Source organism: Paramisgurnus dabryanus, chromosome 19 (genome assembly GCF_030506205.2).
Source record: "Paramisgurnus dabryanus chromosome 19, PD_genome_1.1, whole genome shotgun sequence".
NCBI lineage: Eukaryota > Metazoa > Chordata > Actinopteri > Cypriniformes > Cobitidae > Paramisgurnus > Paramisgurnus dabryanus.
Window position 1 is genome coordinate 18515368 of NC_133355.1, and position 23772 is coordinate 18539139.

At 37.7% G+C, this 23772-nt stretch overlaps 1 protein-coding gene across 1 annotated transcript in view; it reads right to left on the reverse strand.

Annotated features, from left to right (window-relative positions):
* The window catches only part of phf14 (PHD finger protein 14), an 85582-nt gene that overhangs the window by 48696 nt on the left and 13114 nt on the right, over positions 1–23772 (reverse strand). The window contains 7 exon segments of the mRNA XM_065292301.1: positions 6912–7007; positions 9954–10060; positions 13327–13597; positions 13807–13953; positions 21079–21216; positions 22079–22190; positions 23158–23317. Of these exon segments, the coding sequence (XP_065148373.1) occupies positions 6912–7007; positions 9954–10060; positions 13327–13597; positions 13807–13953; positions 21079–21216; positions 22079–22190; positions 23158–23317 (1031 nt within the window).

Here is a 23772-nt window from a genome sequence, read left to right on the forward strand (position 1 = left end):
AAAGGGACACTTCACCCATTTGCATGAAGCTTTGTATAGTTAGAACCCTAGTCATGTTTTTGAATGGTCATGCATCATTGCCGCTGAGACAGGAGAAATACAGACTTCAGTGTTGCACTTCCTTCTTTCAATGATGTAAAAATCATCATTTTGCATCATTGAAAGAAGGAAGTCCAATATCTTTGTTGAGGGAGTGATACTACAAACACCCCTTTTCTCGGTCAAATAGGCACCAAATTCTAAATGTATGTTACATTTCGACTACAAATATGACACACTGTCAATAAAGATCAATGTTTCTACGGGTGAAATGCTCCTTTAACAAATATTAGAGGAGAAGAAAACCTAATAGTGTGGAAAGACTCGGTAACAAGTAATGCTTGTTCACATTATATCCAATGTGACTACAGAACAAAAGTATACTCCAGGGTACCCCCAGGATAGTCAAACCTAAATTCAAGGCTTTTTAAGACCTTTTTAATACCACTTCAAATGAAATTTAATACCAACATCAAACCCATTCGGGTAGAATAAATCATTTTAAATAACGTTATATACCTCAAATAATTACTATTTTTACTACTATAAATACTACAAGTGTTTGAACATTCATGACAACATGCCTCTGAAAGGCTGAGTCCAAGGCCCAAATGGCCTAACTCTTATCTTTACCCAACAATCAAATAGATTTAACAGATTTAAATGTACATTTATACATTTATTGTAAATTTGAAAATCCCTAAATCAGGGATGGGCAACTGGAGGGTCAGGGGCCACATGCGGCCCTCCTCGTTATCTTGTGCAGCCCACCACGTTTGAATATGAGCATTATGTCGGAGAAGGTAATTTATGTTAAAACAATAGTCTTGTTTGATCCATGAAATAAGCTGCAAACCAAACAATAACACAAATTTTAAGGTACAATTTTTTTTGCTGTTTAATATAGTTAAGATAATAACAACATCTTATAACACTCATCAGTAATGCTCTGAACCAGAACAATACTGACAAACAAAATTAACCATATTATGGCAGATGAAAGAAAAACCCCTCAAACACAACAACAAATTAAAATGTAATGCTATTTTGACCCTAAAAAGACAAGAGATCTGTTTACTGCACCAAACAAAAAACTGGACACAAGCTCATATATAGATATAGTTCTGTTAATCTTTTCTGTTAATCTTTATACAGGACCAAACTAAAGTTTTCTAATGCTAACTTAGTGTGACAATGTAAATATGTAGCCTTTAGTATATATTGAAAGATGATATTATCTAATTAAACAGTAAACAAAATATATAATAGCTTAAAAATTTGAGTTATTGTTTGCAGCTTATTATTGCATGGATCACACAAGACTATTGTTTAACATATAAATTACCTTCTCCGACATAATGATCATATTAAAACGTGTCTTCTCTACCTAGATTTATTAGAGACGGATTGTGGAACAGAAGATTGTGTGTGTCACTGATTAAATCAAACAACCGATCACAGGTGAGAGGACACCCGTCACTGTCCCGCCCCCACAGTCCCAAAGTCATCTTGATCGAGCAAGTGCGTGTTGTGCAGCTGCGAGCACATAGAGAGAGTCGAGCGAGCGCTCATCCCAGCCTTTTTACTTTACTTTTACTTTGCTCGCGTGACTGCGTTTGTGTTTGCGCGCTTTGAACAGAGGTGCGCTCTCGGGAGGACGTTTTTCTGCGCGCGAATAGTGTTCTGAGAACACGCGAGAATGCTTTCCCGCGCGCGAATAGTGTTCTGCGCGCTCGTTAAGATGCTTTTCCTAACATTGATCGGTCGTATCTATCGCTCGCGCGTGGTTTTCGTGCACGCGAGTTTTGTGTCTGAAGTAACCGCATATAAATCTATTGATCATTTGAAAAATTAAGACCTCCGTGAAAAATTCAAGACTTTGAGGTGAAATTCAATACCTTTTAAGGCCTTAATATGGGAAAATGAAATTCAATACTTTTTCAAGACTTTTAAGACTCCGCGGGTACCCTGTACTCATGTTTGTAAACAGAATTCAGTTTCATTCAGTGAACTGAACGAGAAACAATATTTCAGAAAAAATACAAAAATGTTGTTTTAAGGCCTTATGAAATTGCGGGTTTGAATGGCCCGTTATGAAATCTAATGTTTGTAATAATGAAACTTTACTCGGCTTAGTGAAGCACATCCAAAGCTCTATAAGAACTGGAGCATGCCAGATCCAAGTAAATGACACAAAGTATGAAATATTCACAAACACCATTTGTATCAAACTAATTTAATTTGTCTAACGCCCATATTTTGCACAAGTTTAGAAATTTAAATAGTTAGCATCTAAATAACACAATAAAAAACTAAAAACTAAACAGCTCTCTGTAGACTCATCCTTACAATATATGAATCAGGGTTCCCACACCTTAGTTACCTTCAAATTCAAGGACTTTTCAAGGACTTTCCAGGTCCAATACCCTCAAATTCAAGAACTTAATGTAGGGACACATTTCAAGTGAGAGCAATGTTACATCGTGTTACCTTTTAAGATACATTGTTACAGTTCCCTTTCGAGGGAACTTACTCTGCGTCACTGTGGTGACATTTAAGTGCGTCTGCATGTGTATATCAAATTCAACCAATGGTGAGGCTTAAGAACAAAGACAGGGTGACGCAGGAGCCAGGAAGTATATCGCTATATGAAATATTGCCAAAGATGGTGTTACAGGGACGCAGGAAGTATGGCAAGGGAGATGCAGCGTCTCGTTCCCTTCTGAGGGATGTTTTCATGTGTGAAACACAACTATTCAAAAAAGCATTTTGGTATGAATCAACATTTGCATACAAAAGATATAAGCATTTAAAGCGAACAGTTTAGCACGTGTGCTTACAAAGTCTAGAGTTTTTATGATATTATCCTACACTACAGAGGTAATAATATGGATTTTTTTTCCAGAAAACTTCTTGCATAAAATAGATTCAAGCACTTTCAATGACCTGTATCTATGTATGTATATTTTCAAAAACTTCCCAGGGCCTTGAATTATTTCCCACAGATTCACAAACTTTCAAGGATTTCAAGGACCTGTGGGAACCCTGAATGAAAGTTTTTCACACCACCAAATTTGTACCTGATGTCAAAACCCTTTATGTTTGCGAATGAGAAAAAAAACCTGAACTAGCAAAAATACTTTTTATTGTTGCACCCCATTTCAAAGTGCTCTGGTGAGACTTATTCCTCGCTGAAGGTGGCACGAAAAACGAGAGCCTCTCTCTCTCTCGAGAACATCAATAATTTGAGGGTTATGAGCAGACGCCAATGACTGATAGGGAATGAAAATGTAGTAGATAGATGACACAAAAGAGCAGGGCGCCTTGACTGATGTTGCTACTTAAGCAGCGCACGTTTTCTAATTATGTGATTTATGACCATCATTGTAGATTCACTGGCTCTCTCTTTTCCAGACCACTTCGCTTTCCCTGCCTCCTTTTACCTGCTCGCTCCATTATTGCTGCATTTATCTGGCGAGAGGACGTTCTAAAAGATCCTTTTAATTAACCGTCTTACACACTCTCAACGTCTGGTAACCGGTTATTCAACGCAAATTAAGTTTTAAGCAGTTGCACATTTGCGCATACAAATGGCCGTCTGTTCTGTGGTATCACGAGTCGATGAAAGGTGCAAGATAACGTGTGCGGTAGTGCTGACTGATTCTTTGTTTTAGGTCAGCACAGAGGCCTTTAAGATGTCCCATCTTCATGTCTTTAATTTCACTCCCCCTGTGTGCACCACAGAGATTAACAAGGTGACAAAATACAGTTGACTGGTGATATCTCCTATGTAACCCTGCTGCAAGCCCTGGTGCACTTGTGGACTTGTAGCCTGTCTGAAGGTATATCAGCTGTCCTATTGGCGCTATACTAATCCACATCTCCAAATAGCTTTATGCATGCATGATCTGTATATTAAACTGAGCAATGTTCATTTTAACAGCTGAACTTTGACAACCGTTTGAAACATTTATTAAAAACCCTTACAATGCTGTTCACTGTTGCCGTTACCAATGGCATTTTGGTTTTGGTGCATATCCTGCTAAATGGCATTCTAGGTACAGACTGTTAGACAAAAAGAAAGATCTACAGAACATTTCAGACCTTCACATTTTCACACTCATTAAGTGACCGTCACCCATGGTGACGCACCTTGGTGATGTGGTTGCCATAGTGAGCAAGGGAGAGTTTGGTGGCTTTTTAGTTGTTAGAGTCGAGGCTGAGTGCATGGCCAATGACAGGTCAATCAGTTAGCGCAAATGAAAGAATTTCGCAAACAGGAGGCCCATTACAGTGAAGAGAATTACCTCGACGCCGTCTACCCTGTGGGGTGCTGCCTACAATCTAGATTTCTTTCAATCACAGCTCATTACCCAGGTGCAAAAAAATCAGGATGAAGATTTCTGTTCTTTTTAAACTCTTTTTGCCACGAAGTCAAAAAAGGATTCTACGAAAAAAAAAAAACTGTTTACCGAACCATAAACAAGAACAGTTTAAGATGTTTATTACTTTAAAGAGTTAAGTCAAATCACTTCACAGTTTATTACTGTAAATTAGAAGTTAGTAAGCTGTAATTCAAACAGTTTATATTAAATGTATTACATGGCTCATTGGAATGCTTGATTCTGATGAGCCAGTCACAACATCTGCAGGTTTGTTATTCCCAGATAACCACTTAAAACGGTAACCGATTTTATTTGCAAATAATTAATAACGCAAGCAGGGATACTGCAAATATTTTTGACAGGTACAGTTTAATATTACACATAAAAATATTTTAATAAAATATAAAGAGTTTGGTTCCAAAACACAATAAATCTATTTTGACTAATTTTAAATACCAAGTGACAAAATGGAAACCACAATTTTCTGTTACAAACCTTTACATAGCATCTCTAGGTTATAAGCTGTTCCGTAATTTGATTTTCAAAGATTTATTATAAAAAAATCCGTAAAATGCAATAAATCCATGACGTTTTTTTTTTTCAAAATGCTATAAATCTATTGAATCAATATATAAATGAATCAATATTTAATGTTCCTTGCCTTAATTATGAGGTAAATAGCCATGTAATAAACAGGATAATGTACAGGGAGCAGGTTGTTTTCGTGAAATAATACATATTATTTTTGCGATTACAGATGAATGAATCGCCTCTGCACACAAATTATTCATAGAGGACTCTATCTTACAACCTGCACAATGCAGCGCAATGCGTGACGCAAGTGTCTTTTGCTAGTTTCCACCCTGCGCAACTATCATTTTCACGTTTAGCGCCACATTGTATAAATAGCAAATGGATTTGCACCCCCTTTTGTTCTGGTCTGAAAACGAGGTGTGTTCAGGCACATTGTTGGCGCATTGCTATTTTGAGGCAACTAAAATAGACTACGCCATTGACCAACAAAAACCTGGTCTAAAGTCTAAAGTAAAAGGCTCAATATGTTTTTTGTTATTTAAAGAGCGCATTAGTAATATGCGCATATAAACGGGACGACAACGCGGATTTGCTTATGACATACATTAATGCGCAGCAGCACAAAAACGCTTTTAAATATTAAAGATTAAAGGATTGAATGTAAAAGATTATTATTGAGTCTCTGGGACATATATGAGGACTAATTATGAGACGTTAGAAGGCATAAAGAGCTGCTTCACCTGTAGCCTGGTAAGTAAATAAATGCTTTGCTTTAAACAAATGCATCTGTTTTTAAATGGTTTTTTTTATGCTACCTCACGGATTTATTGTATATGATGACTGTGTACCTGAGGATATGGTGAGATCAGAAACATTTTTAAGTAATGCTTAAAAAAAACTGACGCTGTCCAAGTGCTGAAACGTGCAGAGGGCCGTTTGTAAATTCTTTATCTCCTGTTTGTTACAAATAAAGTATTTTTAAAGTACAAACCTTTTCTTTCATACTTGTAAATTATTTTTGATGATATTGGATAGCCATACATTTAAAGCAATTAAAAGCCTGCTTTTTTACTTCCATGACTAAAAGAAAACGGGTTTTAAAGGTTTAAAAAAAAAAATAACATTTTCAATACAGGGTGAAAAACAATACAATTATTACACATTAATCTTAAACTGGGGATCTTCTTCCTCCGCTTAATTTTTCAGTTTACAAAGTCCGTCATCTAAATAGGGATTAGATCTGGCGCAAGCGCAACTGGCTTTTAAAGGGGATGAGAGCTGAGACTCTCATTGGTTTATTGCACGTTACGCACAAAATACTCAGCGTACTCATTAAAAAAAAGGACCAACCATTTTCAACCATGCGCTCGGCGCACAAACCATTTTTCCCGTCGTTAAAATAGCAAAAGTGGATTCGGACAAGCCCATTTAGACGTTGCGCTGTGCGCTTTAGACAATGCGCTTAGATCGTTAAAATAGGGCCCAGAAACTTATTAATTCAGAAATCATCACGCTTATGATACCACAATCATGTCTGCATCTCAATGCCTTTTTGGTACTTACCAACTTGATCTGCCCTAATAAACAATACCGTAAATGATGCAGCAGTTTTATCATCAAAAGGTAAGCAATTGCTAACAAAATGTATTTGCATAAAGGAACTCTGTTTAACTTTATAGGTCCATTTAAAATTCTAGCTGGCCTTCAGGGACAAACAAAATACTTTGAAAGAAAAAATGCAACCTCTTTAAAGCATATCATCAAGATCTGTACACTTAAAGGAAGTGGTTTGTATTTGAGATTGTTTCTGGGAGGTCTGGAAATTCACTGAAGCTGTGACAGATAAATGAGGCATACAACTGGATCAAGGATAGGATGAAGTTGGGGGGAGAGAGAGGCAAAATGAAGATGGACAGTGGATAGCAAAATGAGGCAGTTGAAGGTAAGCCGTACCTGTCCAAGAATCCCTCCCATCGTGCTCCATATGGCCTGGCCCTCGGTCCTCATCTGGCCATTGACATTCTGCAGGTCCTCCAGAGACTCACACAGCTGTGTCAGATAAAACCGCAGCAAGGCGGGAGATAAGATAAGACAAGGACAAGCTAGGCTGTTCTGTCTATTACTGCACACACAAACGTAAGTTGAACACACGCATATGTGCACACAAACCAAAATGATTTTAGTTAAACAATAAATTACATACTAAAGAACAGATTTAAAGCGTGAGCAAAGTGTTGAGAATACACTGTTGACATTACACTTTTTCTGTCTCTCTCTCTCTTACACGCACACATCACTGTGGCATTTCTCCATGTAAGGGCCACTCTCAGCTCCAGACAGTAGATAAGCGTCAGGCAGGTGTTTGATAAAGACGATGATGAGAGGAAACAGTGCAGAGGTGATGTTATTATGGGTGTGTGAAACGAAACTACAGAGAGCGGCCTCTTATCTCTACTGTCTGTGAAGATGAGGCTCCATGTGAAGTGCTCCAGCTAACATTTAAAACTGGCTGCTTTTTCTCCACATATACCACATTTTATGATAACACAATTGAAATGCATTTCACAATAACTCAGTTATAAAAACAAACAGTGGTCAAAAACACATTTGGGCACACATTTATGTATTATGTACCAACTTTAATCAAGCATTAATGTGGCTTGAACTTTTCTCTGAACTAACTTTTTAATGAACTCTGGTCATTTTTAGTAGATGTGTGATTCATAGGCAACTTGGCAGACAAACCACACCTGGGATATTATGAGAGTTATGACTTTCAAAAAGGTTCTTTGCAGTTTCCTAAAATTATTAGCTTGCAAATTGTGCTTTGTACCTGACATCTGTATCATTTTGTTACCAATGCAATAACAATTATACATTATGTGGTTTCATTTGAAATAAATCTGGTTAGCAGATATATTTGGAGCCACACGTTTTTTTACATTTATTAGACGGTCTGTTTCCAAACCACTGCACATCTAAGAACAACAATCTAGCACACTTTAAAAGAAGACTTTTGGATAAGCAGTGAACTTTTCACTGAAGCTGATTTTCTCTGCGTCTCTTTCCAAGGCCATTATTGTGTAAATGCATGTTGAGTGATGTAATTAACAACACACACTCCATTAATAACGCTCAATACATGTGGCGCATAAAGACTGGATGCCACATTCATTTCTGCAGCTTCCTCTATTCGCTTTCATTCGATTCCTCATTGGGCCAGAAGAAACCAAATGTAGGGGTGAGCGGGGCACAAACTAACGCAGGGTTAATTGTAACGCAGCTACTTTAGATATTTATACAGGGCCGAGCAATCTGTGCTTTTGGTCATTTTCTCTTACTTTCAGGAGATCTCCTGTGAATTTGTGAAAAAATTTGATTAAGATATTGCACAAAGAGTGTTTTGGAGGCATAAAAAAGTACATTTCTTTATCTTATGTTTTTTCGATTTCTGAGTTGGGTGTGTAAGTCACCACATCCAATCTTATGTTATTTTAATCACTGTCTTGTTAACTAAAACATAACACCTTTTTGAAACATGTCAGCAACTCCTAGTAACTGATAGCTGGGATTGAAAAAAAAATTAAACAGTTATGATTATTATTTTTTTTCTTAATTGTGCAGCAGCCCTTTCAAAAAATCTATTTATATGCATTGACGCACAATACAAGGATCCTAAGATGAATGATCATGGATGGATGAATGTGTGGATATCTATCTATTATAGGCAGATATATAAACAATAATCACTTTTAGTATATAGACATAATTTTATTGAATTATTTGTGCTTAAACACAATTTTTTAGCAGGTGTTACAACAAACCCTCTGCTTGTTACAATTAACCCCACCTATGGGGGAAGTTGTAACGCTTGTACTCCTGTCACTTTTAGTGTATTGTATGATAACGGTAGGTCCCACAAACAAACTTTAAGTGTTCATTTGTAGCAGAAATTCATGTGTTGATTGTGTAAAAAAGATTAATCTAACTTAAATATTTTTTTAATGATAGAGCCAAAGTTAAAAAGCGTTAGGTCATGCCCCGCTCCCCCTACTTCAAGAAGTTGTGAAACAAGTGAATACAGCAAGCAGAACTTAATGCTAGTCTTCTGTTCTATTTAGAGTAAGGTTTCTAAAATGTATTAGATTTCATTTTAAATCATTTAATCAGTTTATGACTGTCATAACATGCAACAAGCAAACTGAGCTTGGCTGTTTTAGGGGCAGTTCATATTTCGCGTCTAAACTTACGCGGAAAACGTCACCGTGCTGCTTTCCTTCTTCCTTCTAATGTGCTTGGGTGGTTGCGCTCCTGTATCGTGTGCGGTTGCCAGGCAAAATTGACCCGCACTCCCCATAGATTCAGTAATATGCCTCCATGCATTGTTTCAAAATTGACAGTTCGTTCAAAGTTCACATGACCCAATTTAAATGGTAAAGCTGACTGGTTGGTACTTGTCACATGACCTGCGGTGCGGACGCGACATTCTGAAAAGTTGAAATATTTCGTCACTGCTATCATTCTCTATTTGAGCGCGCTTGCTGTGCATCTCCTTTAAAAAATTACGATTTTGCCTGCACAAAAGATGAGAAATGTAAACCGCCCCTTACATGTCAAGCAGATGGTTCTTGTCTAATCTGATTGTAATACAGCTAGTCTAAAATCAGGGTTGTTCATTCAATCAGTCTGTCAAACTAATCAAACTGTTGTCATTTTATTACCAATGATAAGCTTTTTAAACAGGATGTTTATTTCTCTCTACAGTTGTTCTGGCATAAAGCAGATATCACAGTTGTATAGTAAATGTACAGAATAAAGCATAATTGGTGTTATTTAGTAGCTGTTTAGTAGCTTTCCAAACACTCAAGCGTGCTGTTATTTCTTTGTGTACGTGCTTCTGCTTGAGCACCAGTGGCAAAAACAAATCTGCTTTGGACGAGCGCTAATGTACAAAACAGATGCTCTTAAAGCCTAGAGTGTTGTGGGTAGACGGACCTTATTGTACTCCATGTGCAACTTCTCCTGCTCGCTCTCCAGCTTGTCTTTAAGGTTCTTCTGCTCCACGATGTTGTCCTGGATCTGAATCATCCTCATGTTCCGCTCTGAATAGCAACAGACATGAACAAATCGATACAGAGATTGGTATCTAGTACAGAAAAGGTATATCAAAGGAAGATTGAGGGAGAAAGTTAGAATAAAAACAGGAGCGTTGGGGAAAAAAGAGGAGAGAAAGTGCATTGACAGAGGGTAGGCCTCCTGCAGGAACCTAATGGAGTGTGTGCCCAAGGTTACTCCACACATCTGCTCTTAGCATCACTCATCTGGAGGGCAAGTGCCTAGCCGCAAGGCTACAGAATGGGGTGCATGTCTTGCACTCGCTCTCTGATACTCTGGTTAGATTCAAGCGTGTCAGGGACAGTAACCTGCAAATGCTACAAATGTATCACTGCATGTTTTTATTAAAATGAAAACGGCAAAATATTTTTAGAAGCTAGGTTAAAATGCAATGTTAAGGTATGTAATTTCTACTAATGCAGTAGTGCCATTAAACAGAAAAGCAAAAATAATGAATTAGGATTGTGGCGATATATTTAGATAGTCAGACATCAGCCCTTCATGACGATAGTTGTCATGTTTGTCCATTATAGTTTTAAAATATTGTTATTGTCACCATAGTTTTACATTAACATGCGCATTTGCGTGCTCTTCCTTCCAATAGAGAGGTGGTTAGGCACGCAACAGTTGGCACACAGGACATTTTAGAGCACCTGGGCATCAATGGAGCATTTGGATTAATGGCATCAGGTTTAAAGGGACACTCCACTTTTTTGAAAATATGCATATTTTCCAGCTTCCAGAGTTAAACATTCAATTTTTACTTTTTTGGAATCCATTCAGCTGATCTCCAGGTCTGGCGGTACCACTTTTAGCATAGCTTAGCATAACCCATTGAATCTGATTAGGCCATTAGCATCTTGCAAAAAAAAATAAACAAAGATGTTCAATATTTTTCCTATTAAAAACATGACTCTTCTGTAGTTACATCGTGTACTAAGACCGACAGAAAATTAAAAGTTGCCATTTTCTAGGCCGATATGGCTAGGAACTATACTCTCATTCTGGCATAATAATCAAGGACTTTTATGCCATCTGCCCTTAGAGCAGGGGTCTCAAACTCAAAATGGCTTGGGGCCATTTCTGAGATTGACATTTTATCGAAGGGCCGCAGAGCTATTTTAAGGTTAAAAAAGTACAATATTTATGTAAATGTACTGTTTAAATTCTATTATTTAATGTATAATAATACTTGAAAATAATTTATATGCAGTGTTTTTTATCTTTTAAATATACATTATTATATAAAAGCAAGTAAATAATTTCTTAAACTTATCTTTAATAACTAAGGTCTATAAAAACCTTGCACTAAACTAACAAATTAAATTTCTGTATACATTTATAAACTATTATAAAAAAATGTACCATCAGTTTTTTATTTATTTTGGATTGTTTTCAGTCATAATATTGACTTTATTATGTGCCATCTTTGTTATCTTTGAAAAACATGAATAAGTGAAAGTGATCCTATAACTTTTGAATGGGTAGTCAATGTTACATAAGCCAGTTATACAGAAAAAAATTATAATACTGCTCTATGTGTAATTGCATAGCAAGCTACATAATAATATATTATACTTCATTATATATAGCAGTATACATACTTTTATCCTCTGTACGTTTCTCATCTTTCCTCTTTTCTTAACCTGGGCACTTTGATGGCTCTTCTTCTTATCTGTAATTTATGTGTTGCATTACATCTTTGGCTCTGCCTCCCTATGCGATGTCTCCATTAGAAGCTGTGACTTGTTGATGTGAACCCCACCGCAGCTCTTCTCTGAGTAAGAGCTGATGTCCACCCCGAAAGTAACAAATCTTCTCTGGACAAACACTACAAAGTCCCGACCAGATTAACTGATCGCATGGTGACAATGATATGATTGACGCGAGGTTCAGCATTCTGCTATCCTTGCAATCACAGAGCATGCGGCTCATGGCTGCGTAGCAACGGGGGACGCCACGGAGCGCAACTTCCGCTCCCGAGCACTTTAGAAAGTAAGAAACGCCTTGACTCGTTTTAACACGCGTTTTTAGATGCGACATGTGAACGAACCCTTAAACGTTTAAATTAAAAATCAAACGAATATGAAACAAAGTGAATAAAAATCTTTCTGCGGGCCAGATTATGATATATTGTTGAAAGGTGCCGCGGGCCGCAGAGAGGGGGAGGGCGGGCCGCAAATGGACCGCGGGCCGGGAGTCTGAGACCACTGCCTTAGAGTAAATCAGCTTAAGTTTTTTTGTCCACCAATCCAGTGGCTTGTCATAAATGAGTCAACAATTATCAACTAAATAAACAGGTAAACAACTGTCCCGCCCCCCAATACGATCATGTATATGCGATCTTACAGGCTGACGAAAGGACAATCTTACTATGGGGCATATCAAAAAACACTATAATGAATAGTTTCAAATGGGTCAATAATTCTAATTAAATATGTTTAAAATCTTGCACACTTACATGAGATGAAAACAGCACAGCAATTCAATAGAGGCAAACCGGTTATCTGTAAAAATCTGAACTGTCCCGTTCACCTTCTTCGGGACTGTACGTGTTTAGACAGCAGTTCATCAACGCATTTATAACGAATGTTTTGGTGAAGTAACAAAAACAGCCAAAGCTCCACTAACCACTGCGTGTTACCGTACCGTAGAGACAGATTGCCTGTGTCTCACATCCTTTACAGTAGGGTAGAGCTGTCCAGTCAACTGTGCTAATGAGCCAACTCGATAACATCATAAATTCACTGTCTGGCTTCACAGCAATGAAATGCAAAACAAAACTGCAGAAAACGTTTGGTGCAAGTCCCGCATGCTACTGTATGACATAAGGCTTTATTTACGAGTCCGGTCGCGAGATTACACAGGAACAATTTAAACAACAACTACTATACACAGTGCTAATTCAGATAGGCACATATACTGTATAACAATACTAAAGTTTGAAATGCACTTTTGTTTATGGGAAAGGTCAGATTTTTTTTTTTAAGTGGCAAAAAAATTATTTTGTTTCTAACTTAAAAGGTGTTCTGTTGATTTGTCAGTAGAATGTTTTTCTGAACATAACCAGTGCCAAACTGTACCGAAGCCATATGAACTGAACCGTGAGCAGTGTGAACCCTACAATGAAATTACATAACCAGTTGAATACTACTTGCTTTTACTTTGAAACCCTTTTGAATCCAACTAAATGGTCAAATTAAACACTAAAGCCAAAGTAGCTAATCGCAAATGAATGTCCAGAAACTCATACCCAGGTAGTAGTTAACGAAATCTGCAGTGAGGGCGGGCTGTTTGTGTTTACGACGGCCATCCAGGCTTGCGCTGGTATCTGACGTGTCCACAGGGAAGATGTCTGTGCTGATACCCATGAGCTCGGCTTTACGCATCAGCTTACGGATGGCTGAAGCACTAGAGGTGAGTGGCCGGGGAAGCTTTTCTCGGGGCACCCATGCCTGAGTTCTAGTATTTCGGGACAGCTCTGCCTTTGCTCTGTACTGCTGGAGCCGGGTAGTGATTCGAGCCTATGGAAAAGGAAATCACAGAAAATCAAAACTATATACTATACTAATATACTATTATGTATTATTTGTGCATCTATTACTATGCATGTAATATCTTTGAATTTTAGCTACGACCTTGACCAGACTTTATTGTAACTATTAGACTAGGCTAGAGTCACAAAATAAGAACAGGAAATCAGCTTTCCGACAGAACTTCTGCTGGTTCTGACCTGAGCTTCAGGCGTGAGTTGCTTCTCTCTCTCCTGCAAGGACACTTTGCAGTAGGACTGCAGGGCCAGATAGTTCTTCCTTTTCCATTTCCTATCAAAACGGTCAGCGTGTTGTTTGCAGTAGGCAAAGAATGGATCTGCAATGTCCTGTGGATAAAAAAGACAAGACACTAAAATAAGACAGACACCCAACAGACCCCGGTTTCATGATAAAACACGAAAAGGTAAACCCAGTGATGAATAAAGTAACCGAATCATCATATGTCATAAACAAAGCTGAACAAAACTACACATGTAGTTGACAGATAAGGTGCAGTGTAGTAGTGTTTAAATATCAAGGCTGGTTTTTGGAAGATTGCTGGCTCAATCCCCACAAGGAGTGAGCCATGATAGGTCATCACCATTGTGCCCTTGAGTAAGACACACAATCTAAGGTTGCTCCGGAGAGACCGAGCCTATTATTACATTAGGTCACTTTTAAAGCCTTTTCCCACCAAAAGCACATTTTCACCCCAAATGCTCAGTGTCACGAAAACACAAAGATAATAAAATGCACTACATCTAAAGCCCTATTCGCACAGGATTCGCATTACCTGGTGACCTCTAGTGATTTGTAATAATTACGGAGGTTGTCTGTGATCTGAATCCTGTGCAAATCTGCCATGTCTGTAATTTGAAAAGTAATAATTCCCATGCAAATTACCTACATATTTCGCCAAACACCGAGGTCCTGTGATAATATTAGTCCCGTGCGAATTGGCATCTTTGTAATTTGGACAGCATTAGGCGGGGTCATATATAATTTTCCAGGCTTTGTTACCTGTGCACCTTTTTTAATTTGTTTTTCTTAGTTTCTTGCACTGCACCTGTAGAGTGCACATACAGAGAAACATCCCTCCAGTTTTTATAGCTTTCCTTGTGAAACTTGAGTGCGTTATTATTATATTTCTTTATATGTCTTTCCTCTTCCATGTTTGATGACTAATATTAAAAATGTGCAGAACTGTCATTACTTGAGATCTCTAAGTTTAGGCGAAGCTAGGGCTGTTGTGGTGAAGGAATTTTCCTTGCCGTTATTTTGGCTAACCCTTTATTTATTAAAATAAAATTATTATTTAAATCCAGAACAACAAGGAGCACTGAGCTACAACGCAGGATGCTACATATCTTTTCCCTTATGAGAAAAAGATTAACACAAGCTACACTATAGCTAAATATTTAATAAATAAATTGATTAAATAAATTGAAGAACATTGTTTAGGCTTGGTATATGCAAAATTACAGAGCATCGGTCAACAGAACACGGCAGTGTCTTAAAGGAATTCAAATTAGCCAGTATTTGTGCATCTGTCAATGTACAAAACGGATGCAAATCAGAAGGCAATAGATATTAATATAGGACTTTTTCAATAAAGTTTTAGTAGATAAATTAACGTGTATCAGTAGATAAATTAACGTGTATCTATAAACTATGAAAACGAATATATATATTGAATCGACCACATTATATACATAGGCTGGGCAAAAAAAATATTTTTCGATTAATCAGTTTTTTTTACGTGGTCGATTTAAAATCGATTCTCAAAGAGCACAAATCGATTATTTGTTTTCATATTTATTACCGCAAACATTGAAGGTAAAATTTACTTTAATCTAATTACTAGTCTTCTTCACTAGATGTCACCCTCTTTTTTCCTTGCGCGATGTTACCAAGGAGTGAGAGTCGAGCCTGTTATTCATTTATTCAGTGCTTAAAATGGTGGTTTTAGGTGCTCCATCGACGTTGATGCCACCTTCACATAAAAAGTCAGAGGTATGGAAACATTTTAGATTTCGCAAGCACGACGACCATAATGTTGTGGCTTTTAATTTCTTTTTATTAATTACCCACTTGTAAACTTCTGTTCACTGTTCTTTTTTATCAATATAGTATTTGTATTAAATCTAAATTCATTGAGTTAAATCGAGAATCGAGTATAAAAACGGCACAAAATCGTAAATGAAAATCGAACCGAGAATCGGAATTGTTTTTATAGCTTTGATTGTGTATATATATATCCATCTATCCATATATATATATCTCGATTTATATATATATAACTCTTTCCCCGCCATTGACGAGATATCTCGTCAATTAAGAGAAAACGCTTCCCCGCCAATGACGAGATTTTCCGTCTTTCCGCAATACCGCTATTATCCACCAGGTGGCGCCCTTCCGCAACTTTTTAAAACCGGAAGTATTGCCCTATGGCAAGCGGCTGCATGTCCGTGTCTGTTTTAAAGATCGCTCTGAATGGGATCTCTATGAAAAGTCCGTCACAAATATGGAATTATTTTTGCTTTTTGCTCAAAATATGGTGTTTTTGCAAAAACCTACCCATATTCAAAAGCTGATTGCAAAAGAACCACTAAAGGTAGGATGAAACGGTTTTTTTTTGTTTGAAAGCAGAGGGTCTGTTCTTTCATTTGGTATATTGTATGTTTATTTATTTAAAGAAGAACATTTTCTGGAAGGCATTAAACTTTGGTGAAAATCATGAAAACGCTGGCGCTGGCTGGCAACTTTTTTTAAAAACGCTGGCGGTGAAAGAGATAAATATAAATAATCAAAGCTATCAAAACAATTCCGATTCTCGGCTCAATTTTCATTTAAAATAATTTATATTTATATATATATATATATATAAAATTATTTTAAGCAGTTTTAATACTGGTAAGCAATTAGTTATATTATAGCGCTTTGTATTTGTGTTGATCAGCTAGTTTCAAGTAATTATAATCTTTAAAACTGCATCTAGAGGCAGACGACGCTAATTCTGTCATCTCATTTTTTTTCACACATTCACTGTGTGATTTAAGGAAATATGAATAGATTGAAATGTATGATATGAAAAAGAAGAATGACATAGCTTCATGAATTTAATGTGAAAAGTGCGGTTGTTGTGTTGCTTGTCATCCATGCGGTTGGCTTGTCAGTACCGCGGTAATACAGGATTGAGGTTACTGCAACAGCCCTAGGCGGAGCTGTCAGCTGCAACATCGCAAACCCAATACAAACTCTGATTAATATGGTAACGGTGCCTTTTACAGCGTGTCGCGGTGTTGCGTGTATAGGACAAGGTGTTAAGCAGATAAGTCAGTAAATTTATGTGTAATCACAGGCTTTGCTTATCCCGTGCCAACCGGCCAAACGAAACTCAGAGGTAGAGGAGTAATTTCTAAATCACATAGGTCCCCAGATAATACTAATCCTGTGTGAATAGTACATAAGATAGCACCTTAGTGTAGCAGTAAAATCACTGTAAAGCATGCCATCTCATGGTTTATTGCATTTTTCTAAATTAAAATCTTTAATAAACAATGCTTTTAAACAGTTTTCTTCTGTTTATTAAAACAAATACAGATATCTGTTTTGCAACGTCTAAGTATTATATACCTCATTTTCTACCAGATTATTTTATAAGATGGAAAACAAATAAACCTAGCTTTGGAGCAGGACATATTTTAATCTAATGTTTAAGCCTTTAAGAACACAATCTCTTGGTGATTTGATTTAGGTATTCAAGACTTCTCCATCTTCTCAAATACCTCATTATTGTACCCGCATCACATTTGCTCCAGATTCAATTCTGTGTGCTTGCGCACCCTCACACCTGATAATTCTAATGTATGATGTGGTTAAGGGGGAGATGGAGGTATCTTCTGAAATACAGGCTCACATCTTCTGGCCGGTGTGATAATGACGGCCTGCGCTCTAAAGTTTTATGGCCCATAGGTGTCTGTGCATTCTCCGATAGCTGTGATAAATAGTTGTCCACAAAAACCCTGCGACAATTCCCCTCCCTTTTTTAAAGGACAAGTTACATTTTGTAGAGAAAGCCGGAGCAGAAGCTGGTGGAGAAAGACAGTGATACATAAGGCGTTTTTTTTCCAGGAACATAAAGGAACTGCCGGGCTGCTTTTCCCAGAAACAGCCTTCTACAGAATCTATATAAACAACCTATATAAAGAATGTGAGGTTATAACTGCAGTTTCACAGACATTAGCAGCAAGTTTCTCCTCCAAGCTTACATTTTTCCATCACAAGCATACGTTTTCACCCCTCCCTCCGGGGCAGATGGAAGCACGGCCATTTTCTGTCATCCGCAGAATCGTTTAGGCTTAAGGTGTCTCGCTGGATGCTATCAGCCCACTCACCTGTTGATATGAGGCCTTTTGCACAGCTGACTGGATTAAGTGGATTGCGGTGAGTAGGCACTTTCGCCAGTGTTTATCTGCACTGAACGACACCATCATATGGTTCTCCAATAAGGACTGCATATTTGAGCCGTGAGGCTGATGGCCTGTGACCAAGGCCTGGGCTGGGACTTTGTTCGACTGGCTGACCTGGTGCTCAGAGCCTTCTCTCTCGCTCTCTTTCAGTGGTTCTGTGTTTCTGTTCGATAAACTCCTGGATTTGAAATTAAAATGTACATGTCCAAATGTACACAGGGACACAGCAAAAATGTTGGTATGGTTACATCATTTTTTTTAACTTAGGTATCAACTTATGACCGAAGTATTGGTAATAACTACAACCAAATCCAATACATTATCAATCAAACTGGACACACTTGACCGTGAATGTTTTTTGCTCTATCGTCAAAATTAAACTTAACATTACACTTTTAAACCCCATTTACACAGACCTAGTAACATTGCCATAACATTCACGGAAAGCATTCTGTGTAAACAAGAGGCAGAAATAATGCCGTAAGGGGCGTGCCGTAGTGGGGACAACAAGAAGTCATGGTTCAGCTCTTTGAAACAGGGATTTAAAGGGGTGGTTTAATGGTATTTCAAGCATTCTGACTTATTAACACAGTTATAAAGTTGTTTCCTCATGTTACACGTAGGCAAAGAGTCAAAAAGGCAGTTGGGCTTGTTACAGAGTATTTCATTTCCGAATGCACTTCGCCAGGGTTCGTACAAAACTCAACAATGGCACGAAAGAAGAAGTGTGTTTTTGGATGTAAGGAGAAGAAAGTCAGCCTTATGGAAACAATGGATATAGTTTATTATCCGGGGTAGCAGCGGAGTTTTGCATGTGTGTTTGATGCACTGGATTTTCCAAACCGGGTCATGAGTTGCACACGGTAAGTAATGCTGAGTCCGAAACCGCCTACTACATACTATATAGTACGCGAAAAGCAGTAGGCGAGGCGAGTAGTATGTCCGAATACATAGTATTCGAAAAACAGTATGCGAAAAGTACCCGGTTGACCTACTACTTCCGGTTAGATTTTGCAGTGTGGACGAGGAGTTGTCCAACGAAGAAGAAGAGGCACGCTGCTGTTTTCGCGCTGAAATGACATGACGTGATGACGACGTATGTCACGTGATGTAGCAACATGGCGGATGTAGTACGTCCGAATCTCATTCATACTACCCGGATTCATACTATACATTACCTACTGTTTTAACGCCAAGTAAGTAGGTACTTCATCTAATTCAGTACCTACTATACAGTATGCGGTTTCGGACGCAGCCTAAGACTTCTGTCTTATGTTGGAAATAGGCGCGTGCATATTATATAAATGACACAAACATGTATAGAATTATAAGTTTAAACAGTGTTGTATAGTGTTGCATCGCTCCTCCCGCAGTAGTAACTCCTCCTTCTTCATTTTGCAAACTGAACTAAAGCAGAGATCAGAGAACTCGTCACTATCCACGCTAAAGCTGAGAGCATGACACCACTCCCTCATTATGACCTTGTCAAAAAATTCAAATGCACCCTCGTGGTGTCACAAGGTAATTAGCAAACTTCAGACGATGTGAAAAAACCTACCAAGTGCAGGACTTTGATGATGATAGTGACAGCAATATAACCAAGCACGTGTTTTTTGCTTTTAAGAAACAATGGTTTAAAACGTTGCAGGCTGAAACATCGAGGAAACGTCACTTAGGTAGCTGAATTCCACTGCGCATTCATGTAGGCTTGTTTTTATTTGCGCGCTGAAGCCATTCGCCTGAAATTAGTTAGTTGCAGTCATTGGATAAATTCAGTTATACACATTATTATCCAAATCGTTATATCAAAGTATATGACAGAATTTAGCTCTCCATAATGTTTTAATTTACGTCTGTTAAGAAAACTGGGGGGGGCACAAATTCTTTCTGGGGGTATGCCCCACTTCCCCCCCCCCCATGGCACCAAAAATCAAACGATCCCGGAAAAATCGACCGCATTTTCTGTAATCTCTGTGTGAAAAGGGCTTTACTAAACATAACACTCTGTGACTACCGCCATGAAGTATCTCTGACATAATAACTATAATACAGGCTAACTCAGAAACGGAGATGATGACAAACTCAAAGCAGCTTAAGTGCTGTTTTAATAAAACCACACCACTAACATAGTCAGCTAAGACAGACCCATGGGCCAACAAACACATCACAGACAGCTTTTATATTACTAAAGGCCAGGACAATATGATATTGCTTTATTTGACATTATTAGCAAATACACACTGCTGTTTTGAAACAGTTCACCATTTTTATTACTTTTTTCACATTTTAGAATAATAGTAAACTTGTCAAAACTTTATGTCTTAAATAAAAGCACCCAAAATAAATTAAACTTTTATATTTTAGCATCTTTAAAGTAGCCACCCTTTGCCTATAATTTATAAAATCATACTCTTGGCATTTTATCAAACAATGGCCTTATGTTTCACCCCGAGATGTTTAAACAATATTGAATACATTTTCATCTTTGATGGGGTCATTCTAGCTAAATTTTTTATACAAAGTATACTCTTCGATTAATTTCAAACATTTAAACATACCTCAGATAAAAAAAAAACATTTGAAAATTGTTTACAGTGATTCGGCAGCAATGCTTTACATAATGAAGTGTCACTGAAGTTGCTTTAAAGTAACAAAGAGCTGAAATACACCACAAATACTAGTGATAGACCAGTATATTCCAAAGGCCGCTATTTAGATTTTTTTAATCAATCGGTCAGTTCGTAAAGAAAAAACACTCAAATGTAAAGACAAAGTCTGACAGACAGTAAAATTATCGATCAGTATTCACTTTTTAAAATGACATTAAGTGATGTGGAATCACATTCACAATACGTGTGTCATACCGCTTTCTTATTATCTGTATCAAAAATATCGACCATATCAAATACCAAAATATATCTAAAATATTTAATATCTTTACATAAAGCTATAATATATCTGTGGTTACTCTATTTAACATAAAAACTGCATATCACTGACCTCTTCTGCAGCAGCCTCGGACAGCAGCCCTTCCCGCTGCGCACATGTCACGTGGAAGAATGAGCGGCACATTCCTGCATCACAGCTGATGCAGACACCCGTACGAGCAAACCGCCCGTCCTCGCACAAACTGCACTCCTGCAAACCATAAACCCAATGCCGTTATCACACTTCGAAGTGAAGAGAAATCGAGAGGGTATAAATCATTAGATGTCTATACCTATGTGCTGGATTGGCGCGGAAATTATACAAAGTGTGTTTTATTGTGTTTAACCACAGCTGTCGTCGTTTTTGCCTGCCAGTGGCAGCAGGTATGCCATACAATTTAAAAATGAGCCTGTACTAATACAACATCATGACATTTGCGTTCCTTTTGTAGGCGACTCTATGCTGATTCGTATTAGCCGCCTCCAGTTTTCCCTTTGTTTTGCCTCCGGCTAGCTCTGTGATGCAATCGTGACGTAGACTCTAAAAGGGTCTATAGTTCTATATTTAAGATAAGGTGGACAACAGGCTCTAAAAGCCTATTTGACTTTCTCCAATTACTGGAGTTCAAAATTAAAATAATAATAGCCTTTCTCCAAGAGTAATTTCTTTTCACATGTACAGCACAAACCATTACAGAAAGCTTTTCAAGTGCTTCTAAAGTAATTTGCTCCCTAGTAAAAGGAACCTCTTCTGACTTACTGACACATAAAAAAATGTCAGATAGAGTAAATGTCAAAATGTCTACAGTCGACAGAATTCCTGGGCGGAAAGCGAAAGATGTCTTTTGCTCAAAGTGAGTGAAGAACGTCATGTAATTTATCAGAAAGCAGATTTTAATTGTTTTTAAATAACACATAAGAACCATTAAAAATCGTGATTACGCCAGTCAATATAAATATATTTTAATAAATATTAAAAGTTATATAAAGGTAACACCCTGTTCATGGGGTAAGTGAACATTTATACTTCAGTTAAATTATATGCTTGTTTATTAGTAAGTGTTGTCACTTGCCTTGGCTCCGTACTTTGAGTAGTTCATCTCCGTGAGCGTAACTGGCCGCAGTTTGTCGATATCCCCAAATGCGACCCCGGGAACGTAAAGGGCACAGACCACGTGTACCCACCTTTAACAGAATAGTAGTAAAGTTAAATATTCATGTCACACATTGGCCTGCTTTTCACAAATATATGCGTGGCAGAACAGAACTTATGATTGGACTGAAGTTAATTCAGAGGACATGGTTAACCACTTGAACTGCTAAAACCTGACCACCATTCTCCAAAGTTTCTTTAAGAAAAACCAGAGACCATTTATAGAGTAAAGAAATCCTTAATAGAGGGTTCAAATGTGCTCTAACTTGACCATTTCGTGTGTCAGAATTTCAAATGCAGACTTTGGGAAGAAGAATCCAAAGTCCAATATAAAGATATCCATCTCCGGTGAGCGCAGTCTCCACACTTTAATTTGCTGTGTTTTTCATGCTCTAGTGAAGTAGTAAATTTGGGTGCAGGCGGGCTGAGGAGCACTATCACTGATAACGTGGCTTGAGTCTTCACGCTTCATGTGCCTCTCTCTCTCTTTCTCTTTCTCTCTCAGTCCTATCCCTCGCTTCTTAACCTACCTAACATTTTTCCTCTCCTTCGCTGATTCTTGGGCCATCCAGCAAATACCTATCCCTCATTTCATGATTTTCAGATGCATATTATCTTCCCAGCATCTTAGTATCTCTTAGTAGAATGCATTTATAAGAAATATAAATGAAGTGAAGGATAATGCATTCACTTCATCACAGGTTTGACAGAGTAGCACCCCTTCCAAGATGAAAGTAGGCTTTGGCCTATTTCTGTTCCTCAATTAGTAGCAGAAAGGTTGTGGGTTTGATTCCCAAAGGAACACAAAAACTAATAAAAAGTATAGCTTGAAGGCACGAAGTTGTTTTGGATAAAATCATCTGGCAAATGTAAATGCCATGTAAAACTGTAAGGAAGCAATTTGCACATTAAAAGGTTTGACAAGGATGGCTGATGCTTTAATGAATCTGCTAATGATGATAAAATGTGATTTCAGACCAAGTGCCGGATGAAACGCACCTCCCTGCGTCAGTCTCCTTGAAGATTCCGTCCTGACTTGGGCAGAGTTCACAACTGGGCGTGATCCCGTTCTTGCAAGCGTCACAGAACCACGGTTCTGTTGAGTTCTCAGAAGTCGAGCTCATGATAGAGTCACTTTCGCCATCGACACCATAGCAACCTGCAAAAAAAAAAAAAATCACATAAATAACAAAGAATTTGTTTAATATTATTTTTTTTATTATTTTTTTATTTTAACACATGATAGGATAACAATGCAGTTTATACAGTGTAGTCTATTCACTTCCATCAGAATCATGCATATACAAAGGTTTTTCTGCATAACATTTTTTTTAAGGCAGGCGTCTTTCGAAAACAATGATTCGCTTGAACGGATTCATTTTAATGAATGCTTTAAACAATTCAGTCACCAAACGAATCAAACAGTGAATCATTCTGAGACCAGTGAGTGAGGACTTAACAATGCAAATTATTGACAAACTGTTGTCAAGTTACCGTTTAGTTCATTCTCTACAAAATCATTTAGTTTTGACTGATAATGAGGTGATGCATTCATATAAAAGCAATAATATAAGCTTTAGCTGCATGTTTAACTCAATTTGGCAATTGTAAACT